At 34.8% G+C, this 27,762-nt stretch overlaps 1 protein-coding gene across 1 annotated transcript in view; it reads left to right on the top strand.

Annotated features, from left to right (window-relative positions):
* The window catches only part of ALG13 (ALG13 UDP-N-acetylglucosaminyltransferase subunit), a 50,461-nt gene extending 26,606 nt beyond the window's left edge, over positions 1-23,855 (top strand). Inside the window, 13 exon segments of the mRNA XM_080909688.1 lie at positions 391-518; positions 1,379-1,625; positions 1,992-2,105; positions 2,499-2,640; positions 3,042-3,162; positions 4,139-4,168; positions 4,266-4,321; positions 9,603-9,671; positions 10,774-10,942; positions 15,245-15,418; positions 18,748-18,788; positions 20,389-20,584; positions 23,005-23,855. Of these exon segments, the coding sequence (XP_080765814.1) occupies positions 391-518; positions 1,379-1,625; positions 1,992-2,105; positions 2,499-2,640; positions 3,042-3,162; positions 4,139-4,168; positions 4,266-4,321; positions 9,603-9,671; positions 10,774-10,942; positions 15,245-15,418; positions 18,748-18,788; positions 20,389-20,584; positions 23,005-23,261 (1,744 nt within the window). The 3' untranslated portion in view covers positions 23,262-23,855.
* Positions 23,856-27,762: the final 3,907 nt, after the last annotated feature.

Genomic DNA, 27,762 nt, shown 5'->3' on the forward strand with positions numbered 1-27,762 from the left:
AAATAGTCTACCATATTTCTTCTGGATCTGATATACTAACAAACGTGAAGTTATATAAACTATATTTAGATTGTCTAAGCTAAAAGAGAAAAAAAACAAATATGTGGGAAAGGAGTGTAAACAGACTTAACAAAAATGTTCTTGATCCATGGGTGGCAGCACATGCTTTAAATCTAACTCTCAGGAGTCTGAGGAGGGAAATCTCTTGAGTCTGAGGCCAGCCTGGTCTATGAAGTGAGTTCTAGGCTAGCCAAGACTATATAGGAAGACCTTGTCTCCAAGAAAAACAGAAAAGGTCATGTGCTTAAAAGGGAAGCAAGAGGGGTACGCTAGTATATTGAATGAGTTCAATGTGTGTTATAATGGCTACATGATACTTTCTACTTCAAGGCATTCAATTCCGATGGCCAATGTCAAACCAGTCAACCAAGTGGCACTTCTTCCTTCCTGGAATGCTATACCAATTCATAACGGAAGAGGTTACCAGGCTATAACTGGAGCTTATTTCCCAGAAATAGGTTTGTATCCTAAATGTTTTTCTTGTGGATTTTGTTTTCTGTTGCAGTTTATTTTACTTACAAATAATTATACTTTTTAGCTGGGCAATGGTGATACAGGCCTTTAGTCCTAGTACTCAGGAGGCAGAGGCAAGGGGTTCTTGGTGAATTCAGGGCCAACCTGGTCTACCCGGTGAGTTCCAGGATAGTTAGGGCTACCCAGAGAGATCTTGTCTCAAAAAGCCAAAAAGAGAAAATAATGTACTTTCAAAAGATATCCCATATGTCCTGTTATAGAGTAGTATTTCTTTCACACTACTGTATTTCAGTAGCTAATGGTGGCGGAGAGAAGGGTTATCCTATATATATTCTAGAGTGGTCCTTATCATTTGAGCTGTAGATTTTAATAACGTCTTGTGTAGTTGTAACAATGCGTCTTTGGACATTGGTAGATGTACTCCATAGGAGGGAGTTGGTTGACCTCATATAAACTTAAGGTGATATAGATTTTAAATATTTTCAAAGTAGGAAGACATCTAAAAAGCAACCAGAGGTATTCAACATAATTTTGTAGAGAAAAATACTGTAGGTAATTAGATGACTAAATATTTTAGATGACCATATCTATAAGTACTAATGAGAGGGTTGAAATACTGAGTATTGAAATACCCGTAAGTATAGAAATGAACTGTTTCTTTTGCCCTTCCAACTAGAATATCAAGTATATCCTTAAAAACTAGATGAATTTCTACCTTATACTTACATATTTGATCTGTTCCTAAGGAAAGTGTCTATCTGAAAGCTTAAAGGTATGATGAGGTCAAAGGTACAGGACCTATTACTTTTGTTATAAACCTTATGTACTATGTATTTTCTGACAGTAATGACAGACATGAACATGAAGCAACGAAAGAAGATGTTCAAGAAATTTCGAGGGAAAGAGATTTACATGACTATGGCTTATAGCAGGGGGAACCCCCTTGTCCCACCTAGGATTCAGCATAGTATGCATTATGGGCATGACCCTCTACTTTACTACTCACAGACAGCTGGCCATATTATGTCTAGTGAACATTTTTACCCTCAACGTTCATCTCAAAGGCAAGGTCGGGGATATGGGATGCCCAGGTAAGAATTCACTGATTTTCATGATAATGTATGTCTTGTCTTTGGGTTTTTAGAAACAACTCCTTAGCTGAGTTATAGTGAAATTGAAAAAATACAACTTTTATAATAGAGAGCATAGTACTGATGCATTTTTACCCTTACCCATTGGCATATTTATATTTTCATTGTCTAGAGAAATGTGAAGCATTGAAGAGATGATAAAAGATGCCATCTGAGATGAATGTTTATATAAAATATGTCTTTGTATCCATTAATACAGTATAGGCCCATTAGCAAAGTCTTGTTGAATGTTTTCAGAAAACTTTGTTGATTCTGCTTGAGACTGGCAAGAATTAAGTAATTGTTTTTCTTTATGTTTATTCTTAGGGATTCATCTCAGTTAGTAAAAAGGCAAAGCATGCCAAATCCTAAAGTTGGGATTTGTCCTGGCCCAAGCAGAAAGTGCTGCCAGAACTATGATAATGTCTCCTATAGATCTCGGTGAGTGTTGTAAGTTAAAGGAAAACATCTGGGTGTGGCTTTATTGCTAAGCAATGTTGATGTGCATCAACTTTCTAAAACCTCAGTTTGTGGCTGGAGAGAGGGCTTTGGGATTGAAAGTATTGGCTGTCCTTCTATAGAACCTGGATTTAATTCCCAGTACCCACTTGGTAGCTAACAAGCATCTGCAGCTCTAGTTTCAGAGGATATGATACCTTTGGACCTCTGTACAAGCACCAAACACACATATATAGATATGCATGCAAGCAAAGCATACATACATATAAATTAAACCTAAGAACATCTGCTTTGAGATTTGTCTTTCCTTGAAAAATTAGAAGCAAACTACTATCATGTTTTAACTTATTTTCCCATTTTGATCTTCAAATTAAGTTCTTTTAGGCGTAGCCATCGTCAGATGAATTGCACAAATAAGGGATGCCAATATGGTTTTGCTCCAGAGAATGGAGTGGAAGAAACTGTTACATTTTATGCACTTGAAGAAGGGAATGAGACTGCTTATTCAACTTTACCTGTAAGTGGGTGAAAACTTCACTTAAAAAGCTTTTTAAGGTTTTATGGAGAAATGTTATATATATGATTTTGACCCCTACCTACCCAACTCCAGAGATCAAAACTATGGCCTGGCACATATAAGGTGTTGAACCTCAGCCCTAATTTTTAACATTTGTATGAAGAACTTAGTAAAAGTTCTCAGATACTATGAAGTTATCACCTTAGAGCTTTAAAGTTAAGAAAATACACGTTTTAAAGTTGCTTCACCTATGTTGAAGTCTAAAGTATTGAAACAGCCTCTTATTTCTCTTATAGTAGTATATCAAAATTTAGTTTCTATTAACTGACTTTTAGAACATCCTTCTAGCCTTTATCTGACTAATACAGGAGGAATTCTGTATGTATATGTCTTTGGTACAGAACAATGGTGGTTCCAATTCGATGGTTCCTGCTACTTCTGGATACTGTGTTACAAGACAGGGCTATAACTCATGCAAACCGACTTTAAATTCAGAAGACAATAATAACCACTGTGATAATGGTGAGTCAGTTAGTGCTCAGTACTCTTTGAAAAGATGATTGTTATAGCATTTGTATATCAGAACATGGAAATGTTTTTGGTGTTTCACACTTTTTCTAGTAACTTTAAAGAAGTATAAGTAAGATTGGGGCTGGTGAGATGCTTTAGTGGGTATAACTGCTGCTATGCCAAATCTGAGGAGCAAAGTTTAAATCCCAGAGCTCACATACCCGAAGAGCTTTCTTTTACTTGCATTAAAAACATTTTAACATTTTTGAGTGTTATATATCATCAATTCTAGTAAATAATTATAATTTAATGGCAATCCTTACTGTGTTATAGGAAATATGACATCCCTGCATTAGATGTGTGGAAACAAGATCCAAAAGCTGATAATATGGCAAAGGCTATCTCTTGATAATGGCACAGACACATTTTTTAAAAACTTAATTCTGATGCAATTTATATACCAGTTTACTTACTCAAAAGTGCACAATTCACCTTGGGCTTTTTTGTGCATTCACACAATCAACTCTACATTTTTATCATCCTCCAAACACATCCATTCTTATATACCAAACTAAAAGTTGTCTCTCCAGCTGTTTGTATACACTTAATAGTTACTTTCTCTGTACCATGGAATTTGCTGTGTTTACCATCTACCAGTCAATAATACAGTATTATTGAAACAATCCTGAAGAATTTATGTACATTAAAGAAGTATGAGGCATTTTGAGTGACATTTAAAAAGATGGTTAAAACATCTCTGGTATGTACATAGAAGAAAATATTGAAACCTAAGGGAATTTTGAACAGAAACTTCTACTTTTGACAGCTTACCTTGTCTTCTCTTGACTAATAGAAAAGCTCAAATCACTTTCAAGTATTTATGTATTTTAATTGTGAAAATGTACCCATAAAATTCTAGAAAAAGCAATTACAATTTTGCTCTGTCATGTTAAAAAGATAAGTGTACACACATTTCTCTGTTTTCTAGGATATCATGGAGATTATCTTTATTCTTCAGGTCAGTGAGATCTAGATTTAATTTGATATTCTTCATTATTTATGCTATTTCAAACTAAAAATAATGCTTTTTTTTTAACTTTGGCTATATTCTTTAGAACAAGGCTATGAAACTTCCAGTGTGTATACCACAACTGTGTCTACAGCTAACCTGGTAGGTATTTATAACAAATCAGAATAGTTCATATACTTTATAGTAATGACACAGTAGAACCCTGTAGGAGAGCTTGCTTAGGGACTTTGATATGGCCTTCATTCTTGATTGCAAGGCAGAAACTACAAGTAGCAAATGGAGTCCTGGTACTGGAGAGGACACTGACCATTTTTCTTTTTGTTTCACTTGCCAAAACCAGATCCTGGTAAAGTCCTAACTTGACTTCTCTCTGTCTAAAAAGCAAAAGTTGGAAATTCTTGGATACTGTTAAGAACAAGAACCATCAATGTTAATTATTCCAAAGCTTTCTTTCCCTTATAAGTAGGACTCGTAAAATATTTCTTACAAAGTGAGTGGCTTTTGCATACTACAATGCTTTCATTTTGTTTATTTTGGTGTTTTGAGACAGGGTGTCACCATATAGCTCTGGTTGTTGTGAAACTCACTGTGTAAACTAGACTATCCTTGAACTCGGAGATCTTCCTGCCTTTCTCTGAGTGTTGAGATTAAAAGCAAATGACATCACATCCTATGAATGTCCTACACCCTGAAGGAAATTTGAGACCCAAGAATTATTTTATTATACTTGCACAGATTTTGTTTCTAGCTTATTTTTTTAGCTCTTAACTAAAAAAATTTAAGATTTTTTTATATCAGCCATGTTAATTATTTTTGTTGATAGATATACTACTTAGATTTGCTTTGTTTTATTCTTCATTAGTTCTTCCTACTTGATTGCAAGTATTCTTAGTATTTACAATAAGTTCTGATGTAGGATCTATACCTTGAGAAACTTTTCAAGTATGAGATGTAATATGTCTTATTTCAACTCTTATTTTGAGACAGACATCGCAATGTTTACAGATACCTTATTTTTTTAAAGATTTGTTTGTTTATTTATTTGGGAATTTCTATGGGACCCCTTTGACTAGTCACTCAACTAAATGTACCTCATTCCACACACTGGAGGTTTCAGATGATCCAGAAAGATAACTAGTTGGGGCTCTGTCTCATCTGTTATTTGGTGACTCCATTTTGATATCTTTCATGTATGTACATATTTCAAGGAGATTCTACTGTTTCCACGTGACCCATCACATGACAATTAGTGTTAGTTGCTTATCCCTGTAACCATATTCTCCCCCTTCCTTTTGGTCCTCTCCCTCAGCATTTAGACTTGTTCCATAACTGCATTTTAATTTCCATTCCTTGAAGATTCTCCCCTCCTCCCAGTGTCTTGATCTCTTCCTAACCTGTGGTTATAAGGACTATAGCATACTTATCAAAGCTTTTGGGTCTTACATAACCTTATTCAGGAAAACTGTTTTTCTAGCTTCATTTTAATCTGCAGCTTTACTAACTGAAAATTTCCCGTTAGATTTCTGTGAAGAACTGTGTTGAAATTTTGATAGGGATGCTATTGAATCTGTGGATTGATTACTTTTGGTTAAGATTGCTAGATTTATTTTACCAAGCCCAGAGAGAGATTCATTTGCATGGGAGACCCTCCCATCTTAAGTTGTCTTTGTTTTCTTTCCTTAACTTCTTAAAGCTTTTTATTATGTTTTGGTTGTGAGCCTAGCCTTTAACGGCTGAGCCATCTCTCCAGCCCAAGCTTCTTATTATGTAAGTGTCTGACTTGCTTGCTTAAAGTTAAAACCTAGAATTTTCTTTTGAGACTATTGTGAAAGGCACTGTTTCTTTGATTTGTTTTCTCTTGTTGTTTGTCATTTGTATACAGTAAGGGTACTGATTTTTTTTCCTGAGAATTTTTTTATTACTTAATGTATTTATCTCCTGTAGATTTGGAGTTTTAAATGTAATCTAAGTGTAAGATCATATTATCTGTAAATAAAGACACTGACTTCTTTTCTTGAACTTCATATAGTCTGTGAGTTGTTTCTGGGGTGTTCTGAGCTTTCTGTGGTTAGTATCCAATTATCAGTGAATGCATATTATGTCTGTTCTTTTGTGACTGGGTTACCTCACTCAGGATGATATTCTCTAGATGCAGCCATTTTCTTAAGAATTTCATAAGGTCATTGATTCTGATAGCGGAGTAGTACTCCATTGTGTACCACAGTTTTTGTATCCATTCATCTACTGAAGGACATCTGGGTTCTTTCCAGCTTCTGGTTATTATAAATAGAGCTGCTATGAACATTGTGGTGCATGTGTCTTTGTTGTATGTTGGAGCATCTCTGGGGTAAATGCCCAGAAGTGGAATAACTGGGTCTTCAGGTAGTACTATGTCCAATTTTCTGAGGAACCGCCAGACTGATTTCCAGAGTGGTTGTACCAGCTTACAACCCGACCACCAGTGGAGAAGTGTTTCTCTTTCTCCACATCCTTGCCAGCATCTGCTGTCATCTGAGTTTTGGATCTTGGCCAATCTGACTGGTGTGAGGTGGAATCTCAGGGTTGTTTTGATTTGCATTTCCCTGACAGCTAATGATGTCGAGCACATCCTTAGATGCTTCTCAGCCATTCGATATTCCTCAATTAAGAACATTTTGTTTAGCTCTGTACCCCATTTTTTAATAGGGTTATTTGATTCTCTGCTGTCTAGCTTCTTGAGTTCTTTGTATACCTTGGATATTAGGCCTCTATCTGATGTGGTGTTGGTAAAGATCTTTTCCCACTCTGTTGGCTGCCGTTTTGTTTTCTTGAGTGTCCTTAGCCTTACAGAAACTTTGAAATCTCGTTAAGTCCCATTTGTCAATCTTTGACCTTAGAGCATGAGCCATTGGTGTTTTGTTCAGGAAATTTTCTCCTATGACTATGTTTTCTAAGGTTTTCCCTACTTTCTCATCTAATAGTTTCAGTGTACCTGGTTTAATGTGGAGATCTTTGATCAACTTGCACTTGAGCTTTGTACAAGGAGATAAGAAAGGGTCTATTTTCATTCTTCTGCATGCTGAGTGCCAGTTGGACCAACACCATTTGTTGAATAGGCTGTTTTTTTTCCATTGAGTGTTTACAGCTCCTTTGTCAAAAATCAGGTGACCATATACATGAGGGCTCATTTCTGGATCTTCTATTCTATTCCATTGATCCACGTGCCTATCTCTACCAACACTGACTTCTTTGTTTCCTATTTATTTTCCCTTGATCTATGTTGTTTCACTCTTCTAGCTAAGATTTCAACTACTATATTAAATAGGCATGGGAAATGAGCACCTTGTCTTGTTCTTTATTTTTATTAGAATTGTGTTGTTTCTCTTCATTTGAGTTGATGTTGACTATAGGTATAAATCATGGCTCTCTTTAAGACTTGTCATGGAGTGGTGTTGGATTTTATCAATGGCCTTTTTTTTGCATCTGATGAGATGATCATGTGGTTTTTTTTTCTTTGAGTCTGTTTGTACAATGAATTACATTTATTTATATATTTTGAACCATCCTTGGATCTCTGGGATGAAGCTTAGTTGATTGAAGTCTATGATCTATTTTAGGTGCTCTTCCATTCAGTTTGCAAGTATTTTATGGAGAATGTTTGCATACATGTTCATGAGGTTGAAATTGGTATATAATTCTTTCTTGAGTCTTTCTGTGGTTTCGGTGCAAGGTTAATTGTGACTTTGTAAAATGAATTAGGCAATTTTCCTTCATTTTCTATTTTGCAGAGTGATTTTTGTATTATTGGCATTCTTTCAAGGTCTCAGAATTCTGTACTGAATTGTCTCTCTCTGGGCATTTTTGTTGTTTGGGATACTTAGTTAATGTTTCTATTTCACTAGGCGTTATAGGTTTGTCTAAATTATCTGATCTTTCTTTAACTTTAAAATTAATCAGTCTCCCTCCCTCTCTCCCTTTCTCCCCTCCCCCCAAACAGACACAAATAATAGGTTTCTCCAGTTTGGAAATACATTTTTAAAGTATGTCCTTAGGATTCTCTAATTTCCTTGGTGTCATGATCTTCTTCTTTTTGAATTATTTTTAATTACTTGGATCTATTCTTTATCTCTTTCCTGGTTCACTCTATTTGGTGTTCTGTATACTTATATGATTTTGTTAAAATATTTTTCTTGTCTTTGACCTGGGTTTCTTTTCCTTCCTCTATTCCTGTTATCCATAGATGTGGTCATTTTATAATTTATAATCCCAGATTTTCTAGATGTTTTATGCCTAGAGCTTTTGACTTAATATTGTCTTTGACTGAGGTATTCATTTCATCTATTTTATTGTTTTCCCTGCCTGAGATTTTCTTTTCTGTCTTGTGAGCTGTGGGTGAAACTTACCTCTGAGGATTTTAATTTCCTAAGTTTTGTATTTCCAGTTTTATTTTAGTTTGAGGCTTCCTTAGTGATTCTATTTATATCTCTTGAATTGCTTTCATTATTTCATTTTACTTTTTGTGTTTTCACAGACTTCATTAAGGGATTTTGATTCATAATTTCTTTTAAGGTCTTGAACATTATAGCTATTCCATTCCTAATAATTAACATTCATACTAGCTTTCATCTTATGCTTCAGCTATATTGCATCTCTTGAGTTCTGGTGGAGGCATATTGTCCTGTCTGTTAATTTTTTTGATTTTCCACCAGTGTCTAGTCAACTGGGGTTGGTCTTATCTTTGTTGGGTGAGCATTTCTACTTCTTGGGTTTTTTTTTTTTTTTTTGCCTCTTCTGGGTATTAGAAAAGTGTGATAACTGTAGATTGTGGATTGCTTGCTATTGAGTCCTGTGAGTTGATGGATGGCTTAGAAGAATAGAAGGTAGGCTAGGAATAAAGGCTAAGAAGAGCTTCAGGAAAGAGATAAAGGGGGATTCTGTCCACATCAAGAGATGAGGATTTTGGGAAGTTATGTGGATGTGTGGTGGAACAAGGAAATCTTGCAAGTAGGTTGAGGTAAGGCAAAGAATGATTTGAAGAGACAGGGATGAACTTGGGTCTGCGTTTTAGTCTCTAGTGAATGGAGTTAAGGTAGGAGGAGGGACACCTGTAAGTAACCTGGTTGAGGGTGAGACTGGAATGTGGAGATATTAATGAAGAATAGGAAGGATAGTGGGAATTACCTTCCTTAGTCCCTGTCAGATTTAACCACTGGGGCTACCAGGTATAAAGTGTTCTGAGGTATTAGAGCTGACAGAAAAGAATGGGGTTAGGTTGGTGTTGGGTGAGAGAATCCATAGGAAGGAAAAGCCACCTGCAAACAGGCTGCTACAGGGCTGGGCATGAAACTAAAGGAGTTATGATAGGAGAGGATAGGAAAGAGTGAAAATTTCCTTCGGTTTCTTAGTTTCCCTTTATTCAATTATGTTTTTGTTTTTATTAAAGTCTCTTCAGGACAGTGGACCATGTTCTGTGCCTCAAGACACAGTTACTTCATACAACTACCCCCAGAAGGTAATCTTCACAGTGTTACCAAATAGTTACAGTGAGCTTAAAAAAAAAAAAAAAAAACAGATTTTTTTCTTTGCCTTCATCATAATTCTGAGCAGCAGCTTATATTTCACTAAGTAGTACTGTGCCTTCTGTTATCTGACACAGGGATTAATACATTATTTTCAAATCCATTAAGTACCTGTTTCAAACACTATTAATGATCTTCTGTGAACTTGTTATTAATTAGTCTGTAGTAAATTACTTTCCGATTCTCTTCTTTACTGAAACATGAACTGGGAGTTGGCCTGGTAGCTGAAAAGGAAAGAGTATGAGACCAGCACTTAGAATAGAGCCAGTGGATCGATCATCATATTTTTGAAAATGAGAAGGAACAGTTGAGGAAAGAGGAAAAGTATTAATACTCTGGGCTGAGAACATTTTCAGGAGTAGTGAATATGGCCCTTTAATATCCCAAAAGGTCAAGCAAAGATTAAACAGTCTAGTAGGATTTGATGACTTTGTAATCTTAGATGATTGGATGGGATAGGGGTGATTGAAAGCTGCCAGTGAAGAAGGTGTTTAAGAGATTAGTTATTTGTTATTCTGACATTTGTCTTACTATATTTGCACACATTTGTATATAACATATGCCCTGAGAAAATACTATGTTCTGTTGAAGAATTTTGTATCTTAATAAAAAGAACGCTTCATTCAGTTACACTTAAATACAAAGCACCTCTAGTACTTAAATACATTTGTGGGTAAATATAAATATAAGTGGAAAGGAATATATATTACAAAGCTGTTTGGACTCAGAAGTTCCCATTTTAGGAAAACGGCAACTAGACAAGTAAAGAGCAGGAATTTGGAGGGAAACTTTCTATTATGAACAACTTGATGGTTTTATGGTTTTGATATTAATTAGTATATTTACAGAAAGAAGCATAGCTCTCATTGTCAGAGATCTGCAAAAGAAGTAACTTTATAAATAGTTTGCATGAAGATTGACTTCTCAGTATTTAGTCAACAAAGACATAATTTCCTGAAGTTCAGGTTGAGGGGAAGCAACAAATACGGTTTGAGAAACCAAACTTCAGCATTCTAATTTTTCTTCCACTTACAGGTGTTAGAAAATTCTGCAACAATTTCAGTTTCTTGGGCTAGCCATGTTCCAGTTCCAGTCATATCTAACTGTGCAGGAGATAATCAAGCTATTAGTACCTCTGATGTTTCCTCACAGAATGCCATGCAACCTGTCATCTTTGTACCTCCACCTGCACAAGACAATGCAGGTGGGTTATTAGTGTTTATTTACCTTGTAAACCCTTTTCTACTTAGGACTGTTATTCTAGTTACTAGGTAGTATTGTAATTTAAATGAATAGATACGGTAATTTTACTTAAAATTGTTGTTCTATCACTAAGGAACGTGAGAGTCAGCTTAAATTGTGATTTTTTTTTAAAGTTATTTATTTATTTATTTTTGGTTTTGATTTTGTAATAGGGCTCTGATAAGATTTTTTTTTTTTTTACCTGCCCTTTGCTACTCAGTGGCTAGTTAGAGAACGTGTACTATTCCTACCACTTCAAGTTGTTTTGTAACTTTTTTCTTACTGTGTATATGGAACAGAAGTAAAGATACTGAGGTGAGGCTGGAGGAGACTTTGGAGTTGATTCTTTCCACATTTATATGAAACTCAGAGTTCAATTGTACAGCAATTTCTTGTACTTACTGAGCCATCTCACTAGGCCCACGAATTATGTTCTATTACTTAAGGATTGACATAGAAATAGTTCTTCTTTTATATAGTAAATTTCCCAACAGTTTGTTATAAAGTTCATAGCCATGTAGTAACTCCTGTCCTGTGAATGTCACAATAAGCAGTAAGCTTTAGTAGAACTTAAGAAATCTGCAATATTATAGCCCTGGTTTTACTACTTACTAGCTGTGTGATTTTAACAAGTTATAGACACAAGTTACCATGAGCTTGAGAATGCCAACAGATATTACCTATTTATGGAGTAGTTGCTGGATTTTAATGAGGTAATATAATTTAAAGTCTTAGAGTTTTAGGAAAGTGGTTATAATCATATAGCTTTTTCATCTGGTTCCCCCCCCTCCTGCCCCCGGCATCTGCAATAAAACTAGGTGATCTGATAATCACTACATAGTTCTTTGAAAGGCCCACAAGAATTCACTATGGGCAAGCATGGTGGTGCACACCTTTAATTCCAGCACTGGTGGGTATTGAGTTCAAGCAGAGAGCTACACAGAGTAACCGTGTGTCAAAAAACAAACAGAACCCACCCAACAACAACAAACAACAAAAAAGACATTGATGGTGCAACACCTTTAGTAGCAGCACCTGGCAGGGGTACAGGCAGGTGGGACTCTTGAATTCAAGATCAGCCTATTTGGTCTACAGAGTGAGATCAGCCAGGGCTAAGCAGAGAAACCCTGTCTCACAAAAACCACACAACTTTTCCTTTATCCCCCACAAAACCAGAATTTACTTAGAAGGTGGAATGGTCAATTTGGAATCATGGGAAAAGGTATAATTTAGAAAACTTTATTGAAGCTAAAAATCATGAGAATTTAGAGATATGCATAATAGCACTTTGCTTAGAATATTAACAGAGAATATCCATCATTCAGATTATAATATTTCCTTATTTCATATAAATTCTTAGACATTTTCTTCCCCTGATCTCAACACATGCTGTGGCATGCTAGCCTACTGTCCCTACAGAACAAACAAATATAAAGAAAATACTCAAAACACCCATGAACTAAGATTTTCTGATCTGCTATAGAGATTTTCTAGCATAATGGATAACATGTTAGCCCCAATATTTTTCTTATGAACCTTTCTTGAAGAATTATCTAGAGGTGTATACTGAATCATGTAATAATCTCCATGTGACAATTTGAATTAGTTGCCACTAAATAAACCGTTAGTTCTTCCTTTAGTAGCAGCATGCTAGATGTTCAGAAAACTATGTGTGACTAGTAGCTGCTGAACTCAGTAGCATAGAAATATTTGTGCCATCAAAGTTTTTCTTCTTTTTTAATTGGGCAACTAGAGAGACGATGCAACGGTTAAGGGCACTTACTGCTTGCTCTTCCAGAGGACCTGGGTTTGATTCCCAGCACACAACCATTAGAAACTTTATATCTGATGTTCTTCTTGCCTTTGAGGGCACTAGATATGCATGTGGTGCAACAACACACACGTAGGCAAACACCAACATGCATAAATAAAGTAATTTTTTTCAAATTATATTTGGCAGTAGTATACTGGAAAAAAGTTTGGACTGTGGGTAGGAAAATTAAGGTGAAAACCATAGTGAAGTGATTGGTGGTAGAGTACTATTGTTAATCATGGGGAAGTGAAAGGGCTGTCCCATGGCAGAACTGAGAATGGCTTGGGATGGCTGACAGTTTTACTTCTAGACCTAGGTAGTATACCACTTTAAATAACTAAGCCAGACAGTACATTTATTTTCTGTCTCAACTTCATTTGTAGATAAAATGCACTGCACAGTGCTCAGAACAAGAACATTAATAAATGTTTATGATGGGACTCTTTCATTAGAAATGCCATTCTGGACCCTAGCTTTACTACTTGTCACTAAATATGGAAAAGCATTGCTTGTTTGCATTCAGCAGAGGTCTGAGCTTAAAGAATTGAAATCACAGCTAGGTAAAGGATTTTAATGCTTCAGATAGATGGATTCACTACAAAACTTAACCCTTGTGGCTGTCAATATTGCTGAGTAGCTAAATAAAGGTATTTTCCACCAAGCCTGGTGATCTGAGTTGGAAGGAGAGAACCGACTACTGAGTCCCCACTCAGAAAGACACACACACACACACACACACACACACACACACACACACACACTTGAATTAAGTTTCAGGTTAACCAGGGCTACATACTAGAGGAAAAAAATGACTGTAGTATTACACATTTATAAGAAATGCCAGTTAGAAGAGAATAACATTTAGTTCTCTAAATTTGATTCTCTTAGTTTTGTGACTATTTTGGTAACTCTAGGTCTAGTAGTTGGCATGTACCTAGTGACCATAATTACATTTCTATTTTTGGGTAATTTATCTTATTTCATTTTCTTGGTACTGTTCATTCAGCCTAGGGTCTTGTGCATGCTAGTCAATAACTTAGTACTAAGCCATCCCTAGCTGTCCTTTCATGTTCAAGACTAGGGTTAGGTCTCACTGTATTGCTACACTGACCCTGAGCTTACTCTGTAGCTCAGGCAGGCCTTGAATTTGAGATCCTTCTGCCTTGTCTATCTAGGTAGCTGATATTACAATCTTGGTCTGACAGATCCAAAAACCTAGTATGATTTGTTTTGAGTATTAGTTTAAAAGAGATAAGGAAAATAACTTTGGAAAAGCCATGTTTACAGAAACATCCAAGCATTAGTAGGTACTCTGATAATCAAGAGTTTTCTAAAACTATAAAAATAGATATTTCTATTATGTAAGTTAAAATTTGCTATGTAGCTTAGGTTTAATAAATTTCACTTTCTGTTGTCCAGTTCTGTGAATTTTTCACAAGTGTGCTGTTATGTAAGCAACACTAAATCAAAAGAGGATTGTTTCTTTATACTTCCCTTTCCCCCAAAAAGAAACCTGTTTGAGTTTGTTTTTGCTTTGGAGTCATCTGTAGATATATCTCCTGTTACTATTAGCATGTAATTGCATATAAGGTATATTTGAATTTATTATTAGTGTTGCCAGTGAATAAAGACAAAGTACATTTGTTCTGGCTAAGTTTTCAGAGTAACAAATTTAGCTTGTGGTTTGTTTTTAAGCTCAACACCATGTGTGTTAGAGTTCTGAATTTTATGTCTTACTGAATAATGAGATGAAACTGTTTATGCCTTTTAGTGTTAAAAATATGTAGATAGCACATATTTAAAGTTTGGTACTTCATTTTGCAAATTGACTAAAATTGACTAGTTAAATTTAAAGGGTTGTGTCATTTAACATTTGTCAAAATATCATGTTTTAAGTAGTATATTACATGAATTAACTTTTTACTTGGTTGGAAACACTTTTATTATCATGGGGTTTAATATGCAAACAAATACATTTTAATTTTGTATTAAAACAAAAAAATCTTAGATGGATAATTTTAAATTATAGTGATGAATATAGAACATTACAGGGATAGAGTAAAAATAAAATATTGTATCTAGCCCGATTTTTAGATTCTGTGTGATTTAAAGTTCCTTACATTCTTCTGAGGATGCCAGGAGAATATGTAAGGATGCGAAAATCTCTACTGTGTTCAATTTTGTTTCTTCACTTCTGTCTTATGATTTGACTAAGAATGATAGGTTGCTGGAAACATCTTTAAATTTGCATTGGGCAACCTCCAAGTGTTTGTTTTTAAGTCAACTCATGAGAATTCAGTGTTCTATGATTATACTGAGAATTAAAAATAAAAATCGGGTCAGCTACTGCTTTAAAAGGGACAACAGTTGTATATTGCTATTTCATGTTTTATTTCTTTGTTAATTAATACCTTCCTATCCCTAATAATTCTCCTGTTTCTACTGCTGCAGCTTATTTTCAACCTGCAGCAGCAGCAGCACCAGTGGCAACACCAGTGGCAGCACCATTACCACTGCCTCCTCCTCCTGCCACTCCTCTTGAAGCAGGAGATGCTTCAGGGTTTTCTCTTCCACCACCACCACCGCCTTATTCCTATGATCCAAGTGGAAGTGATCTGCCCCAAGGTAGTGTATTTTGAGATTTGGTCCAGGTAATTTAGGTTTGAGATGGCTTTTGAGTCTAGAATAGTTTCCTGATGGTTGATGGTACAGACCAAATGAGAGTGATTTGAAGATATAATTCAAGGTGCTTAACAAAAGTAGCAATTCCAAGTATCTTCTACATAGATGGCTAGTAAATAATTGGACTGAATCATGATTCTTCCTCTGTTCCTGTTTTGTAGCTACGTATCTTTCCTGAAAGAAATTTACAAATGACTCTTTGTTTTTTTTTTTCAAATATTTCATTTATTTTAAATTGGGAGTTGATATTAAACATTTTCTTCTATGTCTTAAATTCTCTCCTGAAGTGTATAAAATTGTTAACCTTTTTAATACTTGGTATGTCAACTGAATTCTGGGGATATAGAGAAAGTGTCTATTCATCTGATCTGCTTTGGATGTGAACATTGTATTCTTGCTTTCTTAAACAATCAGCAGTGATCTCCTCCCCCCCACCATCAGAAGTTCTTTGTTGTCCCTGAGTTTGCTGTATCACTCAGAGAGAATTGTAATTGTATGTTGTTAGCAGCTTGCTTATACTTTCTTGCTTTTCCTGATTTTTTTTTTCCGATCTGTTGCTTTTTTCTGAGTTCTTTTCAGCCACTGAACTAGTCACCTAGATTTTCTTCATCTGTTTTGATCTTTTCCCATGGAGTATATCTTTATAGTCTATTCTAAATCTATGGAGCATTGCCTGGAAATTTTGGTGACTTACTTGGCAATTTCACTTAGCTTTTTAACTTTCAAACTTAAAGGTCTCTAATGAAATTCCTCATCTTTTTCCTCTTGTCTTTCACCAGTCAACACAAACATTTATTCCTCTTCTTGGTTTCATATTTTGTAAGTATTATTGTTGTTTCTACCTAATTTAACCTAATATCTAAATCCTGATTTCTTTATTCTGTCAACCTTTTGAGTATTCATCCATCACATAATGCAGATTTTCTATTTTGCTAGCAGTTTATTGTGAAGAGACTCAGATAAACATTGTTGATCTTTAAAAAGTTAATAATTGGCAGGAAGATTATGTTCAATAATCAACTGTATTGTTTTATCACATATTTGCTCATTGTTCCTTTTATCCTTCTGACTAGAAATTAACCTACCTTGGTTTTGATGGTTTTAAAGGTAAATTGTATATATTAGTAGACCTCCCCAACCATAATGGAAAATAAACATGAGTGTATATACACAATGGAATACTATTCACCTACATAAAAGACAAAATTCTGTTCTTTGTGGATGAATCTAAAGGGCATACATGATACTTGGTAAAATAAGCCAGGCACAGACAGACTCCATGTCTCAACGTACTTGTGATGTGTGAAAACATGCTTCTTATCTCAGTGATAGGATTGCATATATACTTTATATGTACTTTTTTTCTCTATGTTAGGATTTTGTCAGGCTGGAGCTACAAGCTTTTTTTTTTTTTTTTTTTTTAAATCACCGTGCCATGTAATAGAATGAATTTCATAATGACATTTTTTTTTTTACTGTGAGTTATTGTACTTTCACCACATTCCCATTATCATTCCTCATACTTGATGCCCCCACTGGTTATTTTTTTCTAATTAGTACCCTTCTGCTTTTATGTGTTTTATACACATTTACATGTAGTTATGTATAATTAAATCTAGATTCACATGAGACAAAACATACTAATTTGTCATTCCAAACCCCATTGATGTTTCAGTTTTCAGTTTTGTCCTTTTAGTACATCAAATACAGTTGCCATAAGGGCGTTACCCTTGGCATGAATGATTGGCTGACAATACCTTCTTAAAAAGTTCCAAGCCAAGCAGGCATGGTGGTGTATGCCTTTAATCCCAGCACTCAGTAGGCAGAGGCTAGTGGATCTCTGAGTCGACTTGAGGCTGGCCTGGTCTACATGAGAGTGTTCCAGGATAACCAGGGCTACATAGAGCAAACCTGTCTTGAAAAACCAAAAGGGAAGAAAAACTTATTTAAAAAAAAAAAAAAAAAAAAAAACCTTTAAAAGTAGATTCTCCATATGAAAGGAAATAGTTGTCTGAGTCTGCCTTATTCACCTGACCTGTAGTGCCATGTATTTTCCAATAGATCTCATGATTAAATTTTTTATGGCTGAATAAAACCATTTTGTATATATGTATTTTTATTTATTCATTTATCAGTAGGTATGTAGGCTAGTTTCTTCAGATCTTGGCCTTTGTGAGTAATAGCATGTCTTTAAAGTTCATCCTTCTTTTAATAGTTATCAATACATCACTCTATTTATCGTTGAATAATTGTATGTTTGTACCATATTTATTATCTATCAATTGATGGAGAATTTGGTTGTTGCTACCTTTTGTCTGTTAATAATATTGTCATAAACATTGGTATGCGGGTTTTTATGTTGATGTTTGTGTGTACCAAAAATTTTATTTACTGCTTTCCTTATATTCTTTTGCTTGAACATCTGGTTTTATATCCCTATATTTTAAATTAAAATACAAAATGATTCTTATAAAATGCTAAAAAATGTATTTCTATAGGAAGGCTGTGACTTAAAAGAGACCTTTTTCAGAAATCCATCTGATAGTGGTACTTTGGATATAGTAATAATAAAAATATGCATGGACCCAAGTCAGCCACAGTCAGTCAAATACACTTGTGGATGCAATTCAAATACTGAGAACAGGGCCAAGGAGTTTGCTCAGCAGTAACATTCTCATTTAGTGTTTTCAATGCCGGTGGTTCATTCCAAACATTAAAATAATATAAAACAAGAATGCTTTGGACATTCCTCTTCTGTATGCACATCTAGTTTTGGTTAATTATGAACTATTTGAATTTTATCATCTTGGACTTTAACTGGTTTTCACCTGCCTTGCTTACTGTCCCCTCTCTTTAGACTTTTGGAGGGAGTGTGTTAAGGTAAATGACAATAAGATGAGTTGTTACATATCATGTCTGTTTTCAGTGGGCACCCTTAGAGATAGTAGAGCAGCACTATGCTATGTAGTCGTAATGCTACTAACTGAGGTATTGTTGTATTGAAATTTCCATCTTGAAACAAGCAAGAAAATGTCTTTTCTAGCTATTTTAGTAACATAACGTACGACATTCTAGTAACATCTGTCCAATACTAAGAAAAGAAATTAAAATCAGATCCGCTTGATTAAACTTTGTGTCTCAAAATAATCATAGCTATGCCAAGTGAAAAATAGTCCTTTAAAATACTTGCGAGTGGTAGTGTGTGAGGTGGTTGTGTCTTTAAGTGATAATTCAAATTGCTTATGTCAATCTCATAATTTTTTTTGTTTTAGATACAAAAGTTTTGCAATACTATTTCAATCTGGGATTGCAGGTAGGGATAATAAAATTATTTTGATAAATGCTATTCAAACGATAATATGTTTTAAGATACCAAGACTCCTGATCTTTGAAAGCCAAGAATACTGTGAATGTCTAAAAGGTCTTGTTATTATCAAAAGATCTCTGAAGATTCTGTTGGTCAGTTTTCTAATTTCGCATGATACAGTTTGTGTTACTATAGTGGGTTATAAACAGCACAACCTCATATATATTGGGTTAGGCTTCATATTTAACATTATACACCAGCCCTTCAGTGTTACATACTCAGAATGAATTATTTATTGTTTATTTAATAGCCTATGGAATTTCCATATTTTATGTGAAATTAATCAGACCTAGTTCAAAGATATTTAAATAACTTTTTAAAGCACCAGCTTAGGATTCTTGTCAAATTTTGAGTTTGAGTTTGGTAGGTTTTAGCATATATCTTGATACCATTAATAGGTGTTTTGTGGAACTGGAATCATTTTCCCCCCTTAATTTAAATACCCTTTACTTGTAACTAATATAACCTATAACCAGATAGCATATTTCCTGACAATGATGCAGATGAATATTTAGCAAATGATATTAAACTATTAGTCTCTTGGAAATGACTCAAGTAGTTGGTAGTACCTTGTAATTTTCCTGAAACCTTAGACATGAGCAGAAAACTCTTTCCATATAACACACATTTTAAGTTGAGAGTAGTGAGGTCGGTATTTATTCCTTGATATTTTTTTTTAAAATTTGCCCTAAGAATTATTTACTTGTCCCTTCAGTTATTACTCTCATTTGGAAACTTGGAAATATAATCCACAAGACTATAAAATCCACAATAACATCAGCTCTTTATGCCACAGGAATACTAGGAAATAAGTAATAAATGGCTTAATACTGTTCTACTTTGTTATTTAAAAACGAATGTTCTTCATTATAGTATATTTATATAGTATAAAATATGGATCATATTACGAATTTTATAACCATTTAACTCAACATGAGTAGTTTTTTTTTTGCCCTTATTTTTAAATGTTTTATTTATGTATTTTATGTATATGAGTGATCTGTCTGTATGTACATCTGCATGCCAGAAAAGGACATTGGATCCTGTTACAGATGGTTGTGAGCCACCATGTGGTTGCTGGGAAATGAACTCTGGATGTCTGGAAGAGCAGTCAGTACTCTTAACCACTGAGATATCTCTCCAGATTATGTTTTTGTCTTTAAATATTTGATTTTAAAAAGCTTGGCTTTTTTGCTTGTGTAGTATTCTGCTATGGATACATAACAATTTTCACAGCTCTATAGTTTTAAATACATAGGTTTTTAGTTTTTCCTTTAAAAATAATGCTACTAGTAACATGTTTGAAACACAAGTCTTTTTTATATGTTTGACTTCCTTAATATTTTCTAAATGCATCTCTAGGTGTAAATATTGAACTATAAGTGGTGAAAGATATCTTAAAGTTCTAGTTATAAACAGCTTTGTTCATATCACATGTTACAACACCTGAGAATTGACATGATTTCTTTAAGCTTGGAATTACCCTACTTTAGGAATTGATAACAAGCTTTTGCAAGTTTTTACTTGTTACCTTTTTTTGCTCCAGTGTTATCATCATAACTACTGGCATTCCATGGTCTATATGCCACATGTGCAGCAACAACAGCAGCAGCAACAACAACAGCTTAATGGAGAGAGTTATCCAGATTGCACTGAGCAAGCCCTCGTAGACCAAAGCGTTCCTCATGTGTACAGTGACGTGGCAAGTGCAGATGGCACACAGGCTGATGTACCAGCAAATGGTGAGTGTGTAATGAGATTGCCAACAAAAATGTTAGCTGGATTTTTTTGGTGTATAATATAGTCTTCAGATATTTCAATAAGTTCATATGCATTTAGACTTTCAGTTCTGAAAATGTAATATGTAGATATTTTGTGATCCATGAGTTTCTTTGAAAAGATCTTTGCAAGAGGGCCAGTATTACAAACACTACAAAGATTTTATTTGTTCTTATTACACTACTGGGGATTAAAAACAGGACCTCATACATTCTAGGCAAGTGTTTTACCACCAACTAGGCAAAGTGCTTTACAACTCCATCTCATTCTTGGACGTTCTTAGTTACTTTTCTATTGCTGTGAAGAGATACCATGACCAACACAACTTAGAGGAAGAAAGAGTTTATGTATTGGGAGATTGATTGTTCAGAAATCAGAGCATTAGTCCTTGAACATCACGGTGGGGAGCATGATATCAAGTAGGTATGCTTGCAGGCACTGGATCAGTAGCTAAGAGCTTACATCTACATTTGTTACACAAACTTGAAGTGGGCTGAGTGTGGGTGTTGAGTGGGAGAGAGGGGGAGGAACGAAGAGGGAGACCACGAGCTCTAACTGGAAATCTTTTGAAATCTCAAAGCCCAGCCCAGCCCCCCCCCCCCCACCCCACTGACATTCCTCCTCTAACACGGTTGCACCTCCTAACCCTTCCCAAATAGTTCTACCAAGTGTGAACCATCTTTTCAAATATGTAACCCTATGGTGGCATTCTTATTCACACTACTACATTGACTTTAAGTCATTTGCATTCAAGGCACTGCTGGTTCCATATCTTGGCCCTGGACCCAGACTGTGCTAATACACCAGCATGCTTACTAGTGCTACACTTAATTTTCTTCATGATAAATACAGGAGCTAGTCATAAAACACTTCTACAAATAAAGTTTGATATTTAAGGGTTTATTTGTTTATGCATTTTATATATATTAATGTCTGTATGTATGCCTGTACACCAGAAGAAGGCATTAGATCCCATTATAGAAAGTTGTAAGCCATGTGGTTACTGGAAATAGAACTCATGGCCTCTATAAGTGCAGAGCAGCCAATGCTCTTAACTGCTGAGTCATCTCTTTATTTTCTTTTAAATGTGAAGCCCAGGATTTTTATTCTTATTTTTGTTTTTGAGACAATGTTTTATTGTGTAATAATCCTGGCCGTCCTGAAACTAACTTTTTAGATCAGGCTGCCCTTGAACTCATAGAGATCTGCACCTGCCTCCCTCTTTGCCTTGAGTGCTTAGGATTAAAGGTATGCGCCACCCACTGCTACCACTTTAAAATATTGCCTCAAACTCTCAAGATCCTCCTGTTTCTTTGGCAAATCCTGGTGTGTATGCCAAAAGTACTTGTTTTATTGAGTTACTAGTGGACTGCTAACACAACATATTGTTTTACCTTGAAAGAATGATAGACAAATGTCATTTGGCCTGTTGGCCTGACCAATATTTTTCACATGAGAAAGTGGGCTTGTCATATCAGAGAAAAGAGCAAGGTTTTTCTCCTGAATTTGCAGTGAAAGAAAATTTTAGATTTTAAATGAAAGAGTTTTTACAAATTTTGATCTTATAATCATGTGTTTAACAGCTTCCCAGTAATTTGAGAGTCTTTGAATGTGTTAAAAAATTTTTGCATGATCTTTTAACTCGGTGAAAGTACTGGATTTCCAGTTATAAACAGATAGTATCCATGCCTGATTTATTGGGATGTATAAACACATGCTTTTGAACCTTTTTTAATTTAGAAGTGAGACCCTCTCATGCTAACCTCTTTAGTTAATAGTTATATCTAAAATGTTCATGCCATGTGTGGTGGTACAATTCTTTAATCCCAGAACTTAGTGGACACAGGCAAGCAGATTCCTGAGTTCAAGGCCAGTCTGCTCTACATAGCAAATTCCAAGATAGCCAGGGCTATGTAGAGAGACTTTGGATCAAAAAAAGAACAATAAAAACAAAACCCCAGAACTAAAATGGTCCTACTTGCAGTTACTTAGATTTTTTTTAAAAATTTATTTTTATGTGTATGGTGTTTAAAAAATGTTTTAATTAGATTGTGTGTGTGTGTGTGTGTCAGAGAGAGAGAGAGAGAGAGAGAGAGAGAGAGAGAGAGAGAGAATAAATATGTGGTTGACTCTGCATACATACACTATGGTTCATATGTAACACTCAAGAGGACAACCCAAGGCAGGAGGCAGTTTTTTCCTTCCACTCTATGAGTTACTTGAATGTCAGGGTTGGCAGCAAGGTCCCCTACCCATTGAGCATGCCCTTGTGTCTTTTGTTAAATAATTAATGATACATTTACTTTTTCTTGCAGTGATATTCATTCACATTTAGTGAAATTTTATAATAGAATATATATACTATATCTGTTCTTCATTTCAGATGTTTTTCCCATTGCTGATGCTGCACCTATCCCTCAAGGAGCTGTCTACTATCCAGTGATGACAGATCCCTATGGAGCTCCTTTGTCGGGTTTTGATTCCTACGTTCCAGTTGCATCAGATTATTCCAGTATTGTCATGTGGCATCCAGTTAGTGCAGCATATGGGGCTTCAGCACCAATCCATGGTGCTATAAATCCTGGGCCAGTTAGCTATATGCTTCTACCTAACTCAGCTCATTACACACCTCAGAATTAAGATTTGGCAGCATGGAAATAGCTTTTTGCTGCCATTTTTACTATTATAGTTCATAAATGTCATTAGTTCTTAAGTAATTAAGTTGAGAAAAATGTTCACTATGTCTTTCAAATTATTTTACTTTTGAAGTAAAATATTTCTTTAAAACAAAGACATTACTTTTTTGTTATAAATAAGAAAATTGCAATGAATGTACAACTAGTCCCTGTAATGGCCAAGTTCATTGGAGGCAGCTTCCTGTTATCTAGCTTGTTATATTGTATTAGCTGATGGTGCCAATTGATGAAAGAAAGGAAAACATATAAGCTATTTCCTTATATGATACATCTTAATCAATTATTTAAGGTTAGTGTGATGTCCATTTTTCAAGAAATTTAAAGAGACAAAAAGAATCCAGCCAAACAAGAGCCTGTGCTCTTGGTATTTGTTTATATTAAATGAGAGGTCTTCAGGTTTCTTTACGAATTGTCAGAACTGAATTGCAGTCTGATATTAAGCAGTTTTGAAGGCACATGGTGTTCTGTTTTACATTTCTCACCATATGGTATTGTTTACTACTGGATTTACATCACTGTTCTACTGCACAGTATTATAGTATCCTTTGCACAACTTGCAGTAAATAAAAACTAGCATTTAAAATTGCCAAAATGAGTGGAGTTTTCTTTTTGCAACAGAGAGAATACCAGATGTTGATTGTTTCAACATGTCTCCCTGACACTGTGATTACAAGAGAATGGATTTATAGCTTGAATTGGTGAGGAATAGTTGTTGGGCCACTTGGATTGTTATTTGATTTCATCCTCATTGCAGTTTGTACTTAGTATGTCTTGTTCTTTTCTGGTTGTATTTTAGTGTTTTTCTATTTTTCATTAATTAAAAAAAGTTATTTTAGTTAGCCTGGTAACTATTGAGTTTCTTTATGGCATTTTCAAACATACTTCATTTTTGTTCCTTGTAATTTGTTTCTGTCTTCTCTCCTGTCTCCTTGTACACTCCTACCTCAATAGTGTGCTTTCTGCTTTCACAGCACATACATTTTTTGTCTTTCTTCCCTTCTTAAACACAACTATTCAAAGCACAGTAAGGTTTATTGAAGGTATTTTAAAACAAATTTTAAACATATGGGCTAAGAGAACAATAGACACACTTTGTAGTATGACTTTTTTTTCCTGTTGTTTTAACCTCCTCATGAAACTTAAGCTACTTACTGCAGTTTTTGTAAGTCAACATTTGTCATGTCTTAGCACTTTGTGGTTTTAGGCTTGTACTGTCTTCTAAAGCATGCTTGTCTCTGTCTTTCTGTGAGATGCATTTCATCATCTCGCCCTTCTGCCTTTTGTGTAACCAAACAAGTCTCCTATTGACCAGTCCTCTGGGGCTTAGTTTGTTCCAAGTACTTTGCTCATCAGACACATGGCAACAAAAAGTATCCTTTGGTTACAACAAAACATGTTTCTAAATATCATTTAAAATGTCAGAATTGTTACTTAGTCCTACATAAAAGTAATCATTCTCTAATATTTTTGAATGTCTCAACATTTCTAAACATAATAACTCACAGCAAGTGGATTCATCTCTCATTGGTTCACCAAAGAGTCCATAAAGATTGTTTTATAATGCATTGATATATTTTGTTTGAGAACATGGGTATGGGATTAAATTGGTTTTGAAGTACACACTTCTGGCATAGGGTTTTCGTTGGATGCTTTTATTACTTCAAACTTATAAGTTGTGGCGTTGCCTTATATTTCATTACCAGTTTATGCAGCATAATTTGATGATTATCCTTAAAATCTTAAACCATTGTGTAATGAGTTTGTCTTGTTATTAAGTATACAATATTTGTATTCCACTCAGTTACTTATTCTTGTTATGGGTGGAGCAGGTTAGGGTAACCCAAATTGCTACACAAGTCTGGCGAACTTATTGAAGATAGCTACCAGAAAGAAAGCAAATAACTTAATAAACTCAAAAAACAAAAGCAGAAACATGGGCAGGCTACATAGTTGGAGGGTTATGGTTACGGGTGTTTATATCCAAGTCTGCGTGTATGTGGAAACTTGAGTGCAACCTCTAATCTTAGTCCTCAGAAGCTGTCACCTTATTTTCTTTTGAGACAGTCTCTGGAACCTGGGATTCAACAGTTATATTAGGCTGGCTGGCCAGCAAGTCCCAAGGAGCTATCTGTTTCTGTCTTCCCAGGACAGGAAATAGAGATGTGCACACTTGTGCCTGACTCTTTTACATGGGTGCTTGAGAAAGTAAGATTCTAAGGTCCTGTGATAAGCACTTTGCTGACTAAGCTCTCAAGCCTCCTTTTTTGTGTGTTACTTCTTTGTCATTGACACTGCAAAACCTAATCCTGCCTTTTCTGTATTGTTACCCAAATAGCAATTTCAAATTTATTGTAAGGGGATATAAAGGCTCTGTGTTTGGCTTGAGACTCCTTTCCTGATAAAATCTGGTCATACTAAAAGTAGGAATCTAAGTAATTTCCATAGCAAGAGAAAGGCTGTGTATATTTATTCTCAAAACTGATTGTGGCTCTCTGCTTTGATTAAAAGCAGACGAAAATACTGAATTTATTTTATTGTTGAAATTCAAGACTTGTGAATTTAAAACATCTTTCATTTCCTTACAGTCTATAATCAAGGCATAACCATTTAATTACCTTTGGAAATGAAATATAAACAAACAAATTGTATTTTAATGTGAATACCAGACTTTCAAAACCTAATTCAGATGTAAATCTACACGAATAACAAAATGGTCCATTGGGGGGAACTTGGTAGAGCTTGAACTGAATCTAGGCTTTCTTTTTCAATGTGGAACAGATTTAGTCCATTTTACATTTGAAGCAGTTTATACTTCTATTACAATAAAAGTTTAAGAATGTAAAAGAACTAATGTGTACTGAGAGACAATCTCATAATTCCTACCCACTCCCAGTTTATAGAATATTGAATTTCAGTAGAAGCAACTTGATTTGGAATACATGTCTTTTAGCTGAACTATCAAAGGTAGTTTTCCTTATAAGACTTGTCAGGAACATGTGGAGAGTGTAGTTTCAGGAGTTTAGGTAACTAATCTGTTTTTAAACCACTTTGGAGTGATTGATCCTTAAGGCTTGGGTCCACTATACTGTTCCCTACTTTTGCCTTGTGCTAGAACATTATGTAAGAATGCCACGGTATCTAGCCATATGGTGCTTGCTTCTGAAGTTCTTGCTTCTGAGTCCAGGATTTTTAATGTTTTTATTTTTGTTGTCTTTTGTTTAAAGAACAAACTTGGTGGGTAAGGTTCAGAGATGTATCTGAGCAATTGGGTGAGGGGGAGACATCAAAATATGTAGTGTGATTTTTTTTTTATTTAAAATGTCTTAAATATTGAAAATAAATTTACATGATTTTAGAGTCGTTGTCATATGGTTCATATAGATCTTGCTAAGACATCTAGGGGATTAAGGAATGTTTTCAGATAGTTAATTGAATTCTTAAAGTTTTTATGCTTCTCAAGTATATTCATAGCTCTGGGTAAAACTACTTTTTTGAAGTACATAGTCCAAGTTTGTAGTTGAAATTGACTGAGGTGAATGAACCAGTAGGTTTTACGGCTTCAGCACTTAATAACATAAACTTTTTACATAGGGACTATAGAAATTAAGATAATGTTGATTCTCAGACTTTTCAGAATAGTTTGAACTATAGTAGTCTCCCGTTAATGTATTTTTTGCATGTTAAATTATCGTTTGAAACCCAATGCTGTTCATCAACATTTATTAATAGGTATAAATGGTTACATTGGAAAAGGAGGAACAAACACCTTATTTCTAAATAGCCATACATTTTGTGGGAGGGGAAGTAAATGCTTTTTCTTCATATTGAAGCTAAAAACACACAAAATTATTATACAAGATTTTTACACACATTTCAGTTTGACACTATACACTTACACAAAATATTTAGATAAAAGTAGTTACTCAGGCTTTGAGCTATTAAAATAATCCATAGAGCCAAAATGCCATTTACACCAACACTGAAATTTCCCTTTTCATAAATTAAACTCAGGAGATACAATTTTAGCCTTAATTTTGACATTCTTTGTATGTTGATGTGTAAGGGACTATGTTGAGAAAATTTGATAAGCATAGCCTGTTTTCTAGTTTTTCTCTCCTATCAACTTTTAGGTGTAGCTCCAAATAGCAATTACTAACTAGGAAGAAACTTCTTTACCCCCCCCCCCCTTTGTAAAATCTTGAAGAAATAGTCTGTAAGCAGTTATTTCTCTCTCTTTGAATATCTCCCTACTGTGCACATGAAAGAATAAAAACAATTCATGTACCATTGAAATAAGAGAACATGGCCATATTATGTTTAAAGGGGGAATTCAAATAGTTAAATCTGAAGTTAGTACTTTATGAAATTATTTCCTTTAACATTAAGTATACTAATGTGGTTGATGGCCTGGGTTTAGAACTCTCCTTGTGAACTTCCACTGACAA

The sequence above is a fragment of the Micromys minutus genome, assembly GCF_963924665.1.
Source record: "Micromys minutus genome assembly, chromosome: X".
NCBI classification, from domain to species: Eukaryota; Metazoa; Chordata; class Mammalia; order Rodentia; family Muridae; genus Micromys; species Micromys minutus.